The 11877-nt window shown below is 40.9% G+C and overlaps 2 protein-coding genes across 2 annotated transcripts; one reads left to right on the forward strand and one right to left on the reverse strand.

The window, feature by feature from the left end:
* Window positions 1–33: 33 nt before the first annotated feature.
* On the forward strand, window positions 34–6563 carry LOC111217339 (ceramide synthase 5-like). The gene is made up of 10 exons (XM_022739160.1): window positions 34–232; window positions 1557–1659; window positions 1857–1987; window positions 2128–2185; window positions 3646–3696; window positions 3846–3938; window positions 4446–4574; window positions 4869–4975; window positions 5522–5678; window positions 6396–6563. The coding sequence occupies exons 1-10, from the start codon at window positions 57–59 to the stop codon at window positions 6537–6539; spliced, it is 1149 nt and encodes a 382-aa protein (XP_022594881.1). The 5' UTR covers window positions 34–56; the 3' UTR covers window positions 6540–6563.
* An 895-nt stretch (window positions 6564–7458) lies between these two features.
* LOC111217336 (NACHT, LRR and PYD domains-containing protein 14-like) lies at window positions 7459–11606 on the reverse strand. The gene is made up of 9 exons (XM_022739154.1): window positions 11515–11606; window positions 9720–11325; window positions 9463–9624; window positions 9166–9339; window positions 8873–9046; window positions 8211–8384; window positions 7940–8113; window positions 7659–7826; window positions 7459–7549 (listed from the first exon to the last, which is right to left on the reverse strand). Exons 2-9 carry the CDS (start codon window positions 11312–11314, stop codon window positions 7480–7482), a joined length of 2691 nt encoding a protein of 896 aa, XP_022594875.1. The 5' UTR covers window positions 11315–11325; window positions 11515–11606; the 3' UTR covers window positions 7459–7479.
* Window positions 11607–11877: the final 271 nt, after the last annotated feature.

The raw sequence follows: 11877 nt of genomic DNA on the forward strand, positions 1-11877 counted from the left end.
GATTTGACTGTTTCTTTTCCTGCTTCTGCTGATTTGGACTGTTTGCTGTTCCCCCGATGACTTCCTCTATTTCGGCCTGGATTTGGAGTGAGAGATTCTGGCTTCCCGAAAATGTCTCATGGGCGGACCTGGAGCATCCACCACCTGGAATGGAGTATCCCCGAATGGGACACATACTGTACGCCCTGCCGCTGGCTGTCGGTGTTTTTCTACTGAGGCTGCTTTTTGAAAGGTAAATTAGACTCCTGTTTGTTGTAAATGTTACCGTAGTCTCTCCTACATTTGTGTGCCTGCTCTGTGTGAGTGTACAGCTGAGAGATCTAGGCTCAGATTCATTTGTTGTTCATAAAGAAAACAACAACACTACAAAAAGAGTTAATGCTTGTAATCTTACTATATGGTAATTTAAATGTGCCCATGATCTTGGATACATGAATCAAACTTTAAACTATCTGGACACTAGAGAGAACAAGCAACAAAGATAGTTGCAATGAAATTAAGCAATTCCCTTTAAACAAACTCACTTTGATTCATAGATGGGACGGTTTTAGCTTTTGTCTCCTCATATGACACATAAATATGCTCTGTTTTGCTCTTTTTTTAGTAGAAAATTGTTCTTAGATCCTAAAACTGGAAGAATTCACTGTTGTTGCCTCAGCCTCTTATTTAACACTGTTGGCATTCCTTTGAGGTGATGACACATGAAACTGACTCCATTGGCTTGATGTTTACCTTGCTCAGCAATGATAGGTTCCCTAAGAATAGTTCAGAGGAGAAACAGAAGTGGCATAAAGTTATCGTACTGTGTAATTCCTTGTTGGCCTTTTACAACCAGTCTGTGCAGTCTTCCTAAGTCCTAAATTTAAAACTGCACAGAGTCATCTTTTTACAGCAAAGTTCAGCTACTTTCGAGGTTGTGTAAACGGGCCTAACTTTCTGAGGATAGCTTAGTATAGAGGAAAGTCACCAATGAAGGGGCAAGCCGAAGCCCAGTCTGTACTTCTATTCATTCAGTCTTTTTCCATGTTGGGGAAACTCTTCCAGATAAGTGGGGTGTTGTCAGATTGAGATGTAATAAATGGCTCAGAGTTTGAGCATGAACACTGGTCAACTTAACCAGATGATCTTGTGACACAAATCAGTATTTTGGTTAAAGGTCTCTGTCTCCCATACTCTCACATGACAGGTCATCATGCTCTGTTTATACTAGGTGCTACATTCCCCAGTCTCTGCTAAAGCTCTATTATGCTCTTGTTCCCTCCCTCTAAGATACACACACAAACACACACACAAACACACACACACACACACACACACACACACATGCATGTCAAATGTAACTCTGTGGGCCAACTGTGAAAGTTCGACAGTTCATGTCAGTTAAAGAATTCTTTGGCTTCTAGTCCATTTGTTTCTGTAACCTGTACAAAGTGTTTACCTTCTCTCTCTGACTCCCTCTGAATGTCTCTCTTAATACCCCACCATCTATGTGTCCCCTCCCTGCCCCCACCCTCTCTTTTTTTTCTTTTTTTTTGCCTCCGTCTGTGTGTATACAGGCTAGTGGCCAAGCCCTGTGCCCACATACTTCAGATTCAGGCGGGAGTGCCTCGGCGAGCTCAGCCCAATGCTGTCCTGGAGAAGCTGTATCAGTCCAAAGCGGTACATAAGGCCCATGTCTGTTCTGTAGTCCATTAAATGTTCTTCTACACACTGGTACACTGATGTTATTGCGCTGGAATACACCACCGCAGACATAATGATATGATCAGTAAATACCTCTTATAGTGTGACAGTCATACCTGATTGTAGAGGCTATGGAAAGCAAGTCATTTGTAATTTTCATGTGTTGTCCTTAGTGTCCAGACACGAGGCAACTGGAGGGACTGTCCAAGCAGCTGGACTGGGATGTACGGAAAATACAGAGATGGTTTCGCATCCGTCGCAACCAAGACAGGCCCAGTACGCAGAAAAAGTTCTGTGAGAGCATGTAGGTCCCTAGAAAAGGTTCCTACTAAACTGCTGTGCAGTGTGAATTTGTACTACAGCACATGTAAAAACAATTTAAGAAAAGTTAATATAACATGGCTTGACATGGCATGAAAATTCTACTCTTCTCTTTCATTCCAGGTGGCGATTTACATTTTACCTGGGGATTTTTATCTATGCCATTCGCCATTTGTGGGTGGTGAGTTTAAAATGGCACACTGTATGCGTTTGTACAAAATGCACTGACATGATACAGAGCTTTAGCGTTCACCTTGAAAAGTGAACATGTTTGTTAATCAAATCAGAGACAGGCTTAAAGGAGTGTCTTAAAACAAAAGCGAGGTGCCTATGTGTACACTGAAACAGGTTTTCTTTGGATGTAATCATTCCTCCTGTTGATACTAGCCATTAAAAGATGGCTTCCGAAACCATTCACAATAAGTGTGTTTCAGTCCATCTACATTTGTGCGCATTTTCACTTTGAGTATGGACTTTTGAAAAAAGTAAAAACATTGCATGAAAGTTTTTACACTTGCCTGAGGTGGATGTATTGATGAAAACAAAGAGCAATGGAAACAGACTTAGCAAATAAATCTTGGCATACATGAAGCGTGTGACTTGCTTGTCACTCTGGCTTCCACTGAAGAGAGGGAAAATAGCTGCAGATGAAAACATCAGATATGTGTGGAGGAATTAATTTAATGCCATATTTCCATCACATTTCCACGGATTTCCACCATTTGAGGTTTGACTGGCGCTCTATTAATTATTGTCATCATAACATTAAGCATTACTTCTGCAATGGGTTAATGGCACCCAACTGGAAAATCAGTACCATCAGCTGTTTATCTTGATGTGCGCAGCTTCTAATAGTAAATACAGGATGGAAAGTCAAGTAAATCTCTATTTGTATAGAGCCAAATCACGCTTTTCGTGTAGAGCTGGTCTGGACTGTACTCTTTATAATATTGATTACAAAGACCCATCTCACATTAGTTTGCATTTTCTTTTTTCTTTTTCTTTTTCTTTTTTTTTTTTCAGGTTAAAATTTGCACTACATTTGGATAGAGACATGACAAACAAGAGTTACACAAAGTTTAATTTTTTTTAGTAGGTAAAGAAGTTGCATGTCTCCCTGGACAGTGTTTTCCTTGGTGATCTTCATGGATCGTAAGGCAAAGAGAGAATATATCCACTTCATTTGTCCAACTCAGACTGCTGAATTTAAAAGAAGTGCTGAGCAGTGCATAAGTGCGGAGTAAAGTGCAAAATTTCAGAGCTAGTTAAAGGCTAAGGTGAAGAGACAAGTTTTTTTCTTTCTTTTAAAAGTACTCAGTGACCTGGCTTCTCTGATATTTATAGCTTTGGGCTGTGATTGACAAAGGCTGTATCCCCTGAAGTCTCTCAGTGAAGCCTTTTATTAGCTTCAGATAAACAGTGAAAAGGATTTTTACAACATTTTTACAAAAAAAACAAGGAAGGTGCATTTTGTTCCCTATCAATTACACTAGAAATGGATCCCCTAAAGTCCAGAATGAACAGAAGGAATTATTATATCAAGCAAAATCTGTTAACATGTTCATATTGTTATCTGATACAGACATGGAAAATCTGCAAACCTCTCCTTTAATCATATGCACATTTATCTGTTTTAATCAGTCACCTTGGATGTGGGACACCAGAAAATGTTGGGACAACTATCCTTTTCAGGTTTGTTTTTTTTATTTATTTTTTATTAACTGAACAATCCTATTCAACTGCCTATATAATTACGTTAATCAGGGTAGCACGGTAATGTGTGCAGGCCAGTATGGCTACATATTTGTTAAAGGTGTTTCTGTTTCACTCTCCCCCTGAAGCCTTTGAGCCCTGGCCAGTACAACCACTATGTAGCTGAGCTGGCTTTCTATTGGTCTCTGATGTTTTCCCAGTTCACAGACATTAAACGTAAGGTGAGTCAACATCAACTTAACTAACACTATTGTGCTGCCTCTCAATGGCAACACTGAATACGTAACGCCCTTGACAGAGCTGTTTTGCCAGTTTTTCCTATTCACCTTGTCTCATATCCATTTTTCTGAATGTCTTTGATGATGCATTTACAAGCCCAACTGTCAGACCACTTATTGTTACCAGCACTGATGAGTAACCGTGTGATTATGTGGTCTGGTGGAACAGGTTAGACAGTGAAATACTGCAGTGCCATTAATATATACAACACTCCTTGCATACAGCTTAACATCAGTCTATCATCCCAGTATTGACATAGTGTCTTTCAGTCGCTGCTTTCAGTCTAGATGAAAGTACAAAGACCAACAAGTGAGGATTATTATACAACTAGCGACTTCATCTCATTTACCTGCAGGAGATTTTATGAGTTTGTAAATTTCCAGTGGCTGAGTAAGTAGCATGTGCGTCATCTCTCTCTCTGTCATCTCTCTTCATTTCACCGATGACAGGATTTCATCATCATGCTTGTCCACCATCTGGCAACCATTATCCTCATCACATTCTCCTATGCCAACAACATGCTAAGAGCTGGCACTTTGACCATGTGTGTGCACGATGCATCCGACATCTTCCTCGAGGTAAAGAATTCAGTGATTACAATCTTTTTTTTTTTTAAGTCGTTCCAAGAAGCAAATTTGATGGGCTTTCTGGGTTTCACTCAGCAGTCACACATTGTTGCACAAAATGTAGGTAAACACAGCTGGGAACATGTGGAAATTATACTACTGTACTGTGAGCTACTTTTGCCACCAGTCTGACAAAAAAAACAAAAAAAACTATCTCCTACTGACATGAGAGTGATAAGATAACATTGAGATTTTGGTTTCATATTTTACCACTGTGAATCATTAATTTTTTATTTATTTCCCAAGGCAGCTAAACTCGCCAACTATGCCAAGTACCAGAGGCTATGTGATGGCCTGTTTGTGGTGTTCAGCATAAGCTTTTTCCTCACTCGACTTGTCATCTATCCTTTCTGGTGAGAGTAACAAGAGTTTTCTTTTACATATCAAATGACATACTTTTGTGAATATGTCACAAGTTTAACTATTTGAAGCCATTTTACACTGAAATAGATAACAAGTTAATAGTTAACCTGTTTCTGGACATCCAAAGGTTTTTGTTGTTCAATAATTTTGATTACAGTCATAATTGTGGTCTCCTTTGAAAGGTTACTCTTTAAATTTGACAGCATAAAAGGTAAAATGAGTGTAAGAGTAGGCTTGGGCTATAAAAAAAAAAATAAAAAAAATGTATATATTGCAGTTTTGCACAGTCAACCTTGCTGCTGAGTTCAACCCTCATTTCACTGCTTTACTTACTGTACATTGTACCTTTGCATGTGACAAATAAAACTGCTGTTTAATGGCAGCATCGATTATACCTAAAGCATACAATACAATAATATAATCATATATTATAGAAAAACCCCTAAAACTAAAATACAAAATTATATATGTGTATATATATATATATATTTACATTTACAAATCCAGTAACCTCTGTATGTGTGTATTTGTTGCAGGATTGTTAACAGTGTTCTGTTTGAGAGCTGGGAGATTGTTGGGCCGTACCAGGCCTGGTGGCTGTTCAATGGGTTGCTGCTGGTTCTGCAGACTCTTCACATCATCTGGTTCTACCTCATCACTCGTATTGCTATCAAAGCCATATTCAAGGGAAAGGTTAGTCTGGTACTCTTCTGTGTGTAGTACAATTTTTAGCCACAGCAGCTCCAGGGACCTTGGTCCATACTGAAATATCTCAACAACTATTAGACGGATTATCATGACATTTTGTACAAATCTGGTCCCCAGAGAATGAAACCTACTGACCTTGGCAATTTCCTCATTTTTTACCTTAGTGCCGGCATGAAGATGACATTTTGGGTTTTTAGTGAAATATTCCAACAACTATTGGTTGGATTCCAATGATTTGATACAGATATCCATGCTACTGCAGGGGGTGACTTTGGTGATCTCCAAAGTACTATCTGCAAATCAAAATTTTCACTGATCCATTAAATTATCACCACTTCTGCTTGATAAACTGTTTTGTGCAGAAATTCCTGGTTCCCATCGATGATCACCTGGCATTTCCTCCAAGGTTACCGGCAGGTCGACATATGTGGTTTTGAGTGAAATGTCTTGGATTGCAATTTAATTTAGTACAGATATTCATGTTCTGGACGAATTATAATAACTTTACTTTGTCCAATAGTAGTGCTAACACACTACACTAAGATGGTGACTGTGGTAAACATTATGGGCATCAGTATTTTCAATGTTAGCATGTTAGCACACTGATAGCCTCACAGAGCTGCTAGTGTGGCTGTAGACTTTTTTGTTTGAAATTTCCGCACAGTTCAAATAGTTTAACTGTCATGTGGATTAACTTTACAGGTGTCAAAAGACGACCGCAGTGACGTTGAGAGCAGCTCGGACGAAGAGATTTATTCCAGTTGCAGCAAAAATCCCAGTCAGACTCTAAAGACAAAGGACAGCAGTCACACTGGTAACTTCAACGGAGAAACTCATGACCACTGAGTACCAAGAAGAGGATACTGACTTCCAGTGTGGCCTTCATTCACCTCTTGCGTGCCTGTGAGATCCGCCTCGTCACTTGACCAAAAAGACATTTTTTTTTTTTTTCTGCTGAGTTGTTAAACGGAGAGAGGACTGGACACAGGGCAACTCCATGTGTGGAATACAGACTTAGAACTGTGTTTCTGTGGTGTCAGGTTTACACTGTGTGAGGTTTACGCCTGCCTTTTGCTTATAGAAGTAGACAGAGAAATGTGTGTGTGTGTGTGAGGGAATGGTGGGGTATTAAGAGAGACATTCAGAGGGAGTCAGAGAGAGAAGGTAAACACTTTGTACAGGTTACAGAAACAAATGGACTAGAAGCCAAAGAATTCTTTAACTGACATGAACTGTCGAACTTTCACAGTTGGCCCACAGAGTTACACTTGACGTGTGTGTGTGTGTGTGTGTGTGTGCGCGCGCGCGTGTGTGTGTGTGTTCTCAAAATTTGAAATTGCAGCAAGTGCGTAACAATGCATATTTGCACCGCTACTGTCAAACCCATTTTATACACAGAAATTTTATTTGTGAATTTGTTGATATATTTTACAGCTGTACAACAAATCACTGCATCTGCCTTAATTAATATACTGCTTACTCTCCTGTAAGCTTAGAAATGCCAAAGTCTTCTTAATAAAAATTTATTGCATCAAATCTAGTGATAAATGTGTTGAAGGACCTTTATTATGTTATAGATAGTGAACTTGACTGTATAATGAGTAGGGCTGTTTGGTCCAACCAACAGTTCAAAATCTAAACATATTTAACTTACTTTCACATAAGATAGCAAAAAGTACCTAATTCTCACTCCCCAGTGCATCAGCTCTAATAATAACATGGCAGCACTCAACACAGTATGCGATCCTGCAGCAGTCTCTGAGATGGATGGACTAGTCCACCTTCTTCAGTATCTTATTTTATCACACTCGGGCAACATGTTGAAAGCCTCCTCACTGAGGTCGTTGTACTGCAGGCTGAAAGAGTTAGAAACAAATGCAGTGTTTAGATTCTGCTTCAAAAATGCTTTATGTGAAACATACTGGCGCACGGTAGTTTATAATTGCCTTATTGATTAACGCTTACTTCATCTCCTGCATGTTGGGGCTGTCCTCCATGACTCGGATAAGGGCTGGGACAGAAGCATCAGTCAGAGAGTTGTTTCTCAGTTCCAGGTTCTTCAAAGTCTTACTGGCTCTTACAGCAGCACACAAGTCCTCAACACAGCTGTCTGTCAGAGCAGTCATTTCAACACTATGACAGAGGAGAAAGCAGACAGATTTGCATGTGGTGTACACTGCAATGTGGTGATTAAAAAAAAAAAAAAAAAAAAAAAAAAAGGTATAAGAGAGTGTTTGTTAACTCACTCAAGTTCCTCCAACAGACAGCTTGGATGTGCAACAGCATCCCAAAGATGTTTAACTCCTTGGTTTCCGACTTGATTCACACCTACAAAAAGGGACTTAAGCTGCGAATTCCCACTTCTCAGCAGTGAGCCCAGTTCCTTGAAGACCGGCTGGGTTAACTCACATCGTTTCAGCCTGTAGGGTGGAGCAGATTTCACTGGTGATGCTATCAGAATTTCACCAAATATTCGTGAAAGGTACTTTATTACCAAAAAGTAAAAAGTGACTCTACCCGAGTTTTTCCATTGGACATCCGGGTTGACTGAGGGCTTGGCAGAGCAGCAGCACACCCTCCTGGCCCAAATCATTCACTGACAGATCCAGCTCTGACAGAACGCAGTGCTCTGACATCAAGGACTCCATCAAATGAGGACAGCACACACCCGTCAGCTCATTATCAGACAGTCTAGAGGGAGAAATAATACATAAGTAAAAAGTCACACGTAGCAGAACATTTTTATTTAATTTATCCACTGTTTAAGGGAGACTTGCACTTCAACCAACTAGGCTATCTCACATGTCACTGTTTAGTTAGATTACTGTTACTCTAATAAGCTATCATATTTGAAATGCATTTAGTAACTTTTTTTTTTTCTAGGCAAACATCACACACACACACACACACACACACACACACACACACACACACACACACACACACACACACACACACACACAATAAAAAAACAATATTCTGAAAAGAAAGATTTTAAGCTTATGAGCGAGTCTGAGGGACTGGTATATGCTTGAAAAACAGAAATGTAGTTTTTGGCCTGTGACTAAAAGGGTTTTTGAATTTTTAACTTTTTTTTTTTTTTTTACTTTTGCAAACCATGTAGAACTTCAAAGGAAAGGCAGTGACTGCACTTTTATCATCTTGAAACACAGACTTACTTGAGGCTTTGCAGTTTACAAAGTCGGTGTTGCAGGGCCTTGCACAAAGCCTCCACTCCACTGTCACCGATCGTGTTTCGTGCTAGGCCCAATTCTCTCAGCTCTGAATTGCCAGAACACAAAGCCGCTGATAAAGCTTCCATGGATGCTGCAGTCAACTCACAGCTTTGCAGGCTTTTAATAAAGAAAATAAAGTCATTTTTCAAACCTTCAAGTCAATGATTTAAACAAATAGACAGGGCTGGCGAAATAAAAGACTTTTATTATAATACTGCACTTTTGATAATACATACTAGAGCTGCTGTAGTCTGCAGTGAGGACTATGGAGTGCTTTGCACAGTTTCATCAAGCCCTGGTCCTCGAACTCATTAAAACTTATATCACACACACACAGCTGAGAGGCGGCTGAGGTCAGCACTAACACCAGATCTTCACAGCTGGCCTCAGTCAGTCTGCATACTTGAAGACTAGGTAAATAAAAAAACAAAATATCAAGAATGTATTAATTGAACAGAATGTTTTTTGCTTTTGACAAATGGCTGTTAGCATAAATTAAGCAAATTAAAAAGAATGTCTTGAGCAAGTCTTACTTCAAGTTGTGCAGTTTGCAGTCCCTGAGTCCAGCACAGAGAATTTTAAACTTTTCCTCTCCGAGGCGGGTATAAGTAATATCCAGCTTCTCGGTGAGTCCTCTGCTGAGAGCTGAAGCCAGGTGAGGGACAGCCCCTGCGCTCAAGGAGCTGTCTGCCAAGCTGTGGGACAGGGGAGCCAGATTTTACATAAGATGGCACACTAAACACCTGAACTAAATGATGCCTCGACACATGAAATTTTTACCATGACTTACAGTATCTTGTGTGATAAGCTCATAGCTGGAGCGAGGACTTCTGCTTGCTCCTCTGTCAAATTCCTTGTTCTGTACAGATTCAACAGCTTCATCTCACCAAGGCACGTGATGACATAGTTCAGAGCTACACAGTCCTGAAGGTTCAGGTCGCCATAGCTGATGCCTATTCGTGCTGATGGGGTGATGATCTCTTTCACCAAACTCTTATTTTGAGCTTGATGAAGCAGATGGAAGCACCGGTGGTGCCTGTCTTTGAAAAATCCCTTCAGTGTTTCCTCTGAGCTGCTTTTAAACCAACTTTTGAAATTCATGACCTGGTCTGGGTTTAACTCCCCCAGCAGGGTCTCCAGTGGTCTGCACTGAATTGGCTCTGAGAGCCCTGACAAGAAGAGATCTAGAAATTTTGCATGACCTTTGTGCTCTTCCAACATCTTCTCCACTCCCTCAGATGTTGACTTGTCCAAAAAGAAAGACACAGCTAAGATGAACTCCTGCATCAGCTGGGAGGTGAAAGAGAAAACACATGTGTCTGACTCCAGGTCACCATCTACTTGCAAGAAAACACCAACTGATGCAATAAATCGTTGCAAACCAAAGGAATCAAGTTCCTCTTTGGTGCAGCTCAAATGTTGGCCAAGAGAGCAATGAGAAGCCATCCTGCCAAGGGCCAGCACCAGTTCTCTGTTGCAGGCCTTGTCCAGCGAGAGTGGTTGAATCAGGTGAACCAGGATATCCACAAACAACTGAGATAATGTTTCAGGAAGTTTTGCTCCAGCATTCATCAGAGTCTTGTAAATAGAGCAAACTGTCCAGCAGAATCTAGGAGAGGTACAGAAATCATAAAAACCTAGAGTCTTTTCCATGTGCATCAGTGCTTTATTGGCAGCAACTGGGTCAGTAAAGAACCCGTTAAAATAAGCCTCTCTTTGGGGCTTCAGAAACCCCAACACTTCCACCCGGGTGCCACTCAGGCATGTCAGACATCCAGTCGGCCTGGTTGCCACCATAAAGGCAGCTCCTTTCAGCAGCGATCCGTGAAGCAGACTGGCTATCAAACAGGACACTGAGACTGCCTGGCTGGGGTCAGAGCAGAGGGTGTGGACTGAGGGGTCCAGGTTAAGTTTGTATTGATCCAGATCATCAAAAACAAACAACACATCCTCAGGCTTCTGCAGAACTCGGGGCATGGACTCAGAAGAGATATGACTGTGATGGTGTTGCATTAATGTCTCCAATGACAGCATGCCTTCAAGAGAACTTATCTCCCTCAGCCGGAAATAGAAGACATAAGCAAAATTTTGAAGGTGTTCACCTCTGGCCCAATCCACAACTAGCTTCTCCAGTGCAGTGGTTTTACCCGAGCCTTCTGCACCCATCAGTATCACAGTCCTGATTTCACCAGACAGAGCGGCGAGGATGGCATGATCAAGGGAGGACAAGTTGTCGTCTACATTTCCATCTGTCAGCGGAGCTTCAGGAGTCAGCTGGGATATGTACTTATTGTTGTTTATCACACTGACAGGCAGCTCTCCACCGAGGATTGTTGACATGCCATTCGGCTTCAGGATATGAGTCAGCACAGTGTTTTTGTCCATTGCGTAAGTCCCTGTTGAGAATGTGAATACATAAAATATAATTCACAGTTCCGGCGGCATGCAGGGAACATTTCATTCATGTCTGCAAACAGTGTAATAAACTCTACCTCCCTACTTTGAAGGCTCCACCTACATGTCTTAACATACTGAGCAATTCAGTGTCTTAAAAAATTACAATGTGCAGAGGAAAGTGCGTTTACCTTAGACGAGGTGCTGCTGGAAAACAATGAGACAACGTGTTGTTAAGAAAGGCACATCTTTAGATTGCAGACAGATTTCCGTTATGAAGACAGAGGTTACGCCTACAATGGGATTACAACAATTTCCCACCGTTGAACCGCGAGTGGCAAGACAGGAAGAGAAAAACTGTGATTAATACCCTGAGAGATGCCTTACAGGCACAACAAGGCGCGCCGCAACTAAACTGCTATCTCAACTACTCCAACAAGAGTCAGTTTGAAAATAGCCTGCAAGCAATAACACTGAGCAGCTGTTTTAAAATACTCCTACATACAGTTATAGGTAGGGAAAAAAATCAGTGGTGGAAAATCACTGAGTAACTA

This window comes from Seriola dumerili, unplaced genomic scaffold (genome assembly GCF_002260705.1).
Source record: "Seriola dumerili isolate Sdu_G_001 unplaced genomic scaffold, Sdu_1.0 BDQW01000043.1, whole genome shotgun sequence".
Classification (NCBI taxonomy): Eukaryota; Metazoa; Chordata; class Actinopteri; order Carangiformes; family Carangidae; genus Seriola; species Seriola dumerili.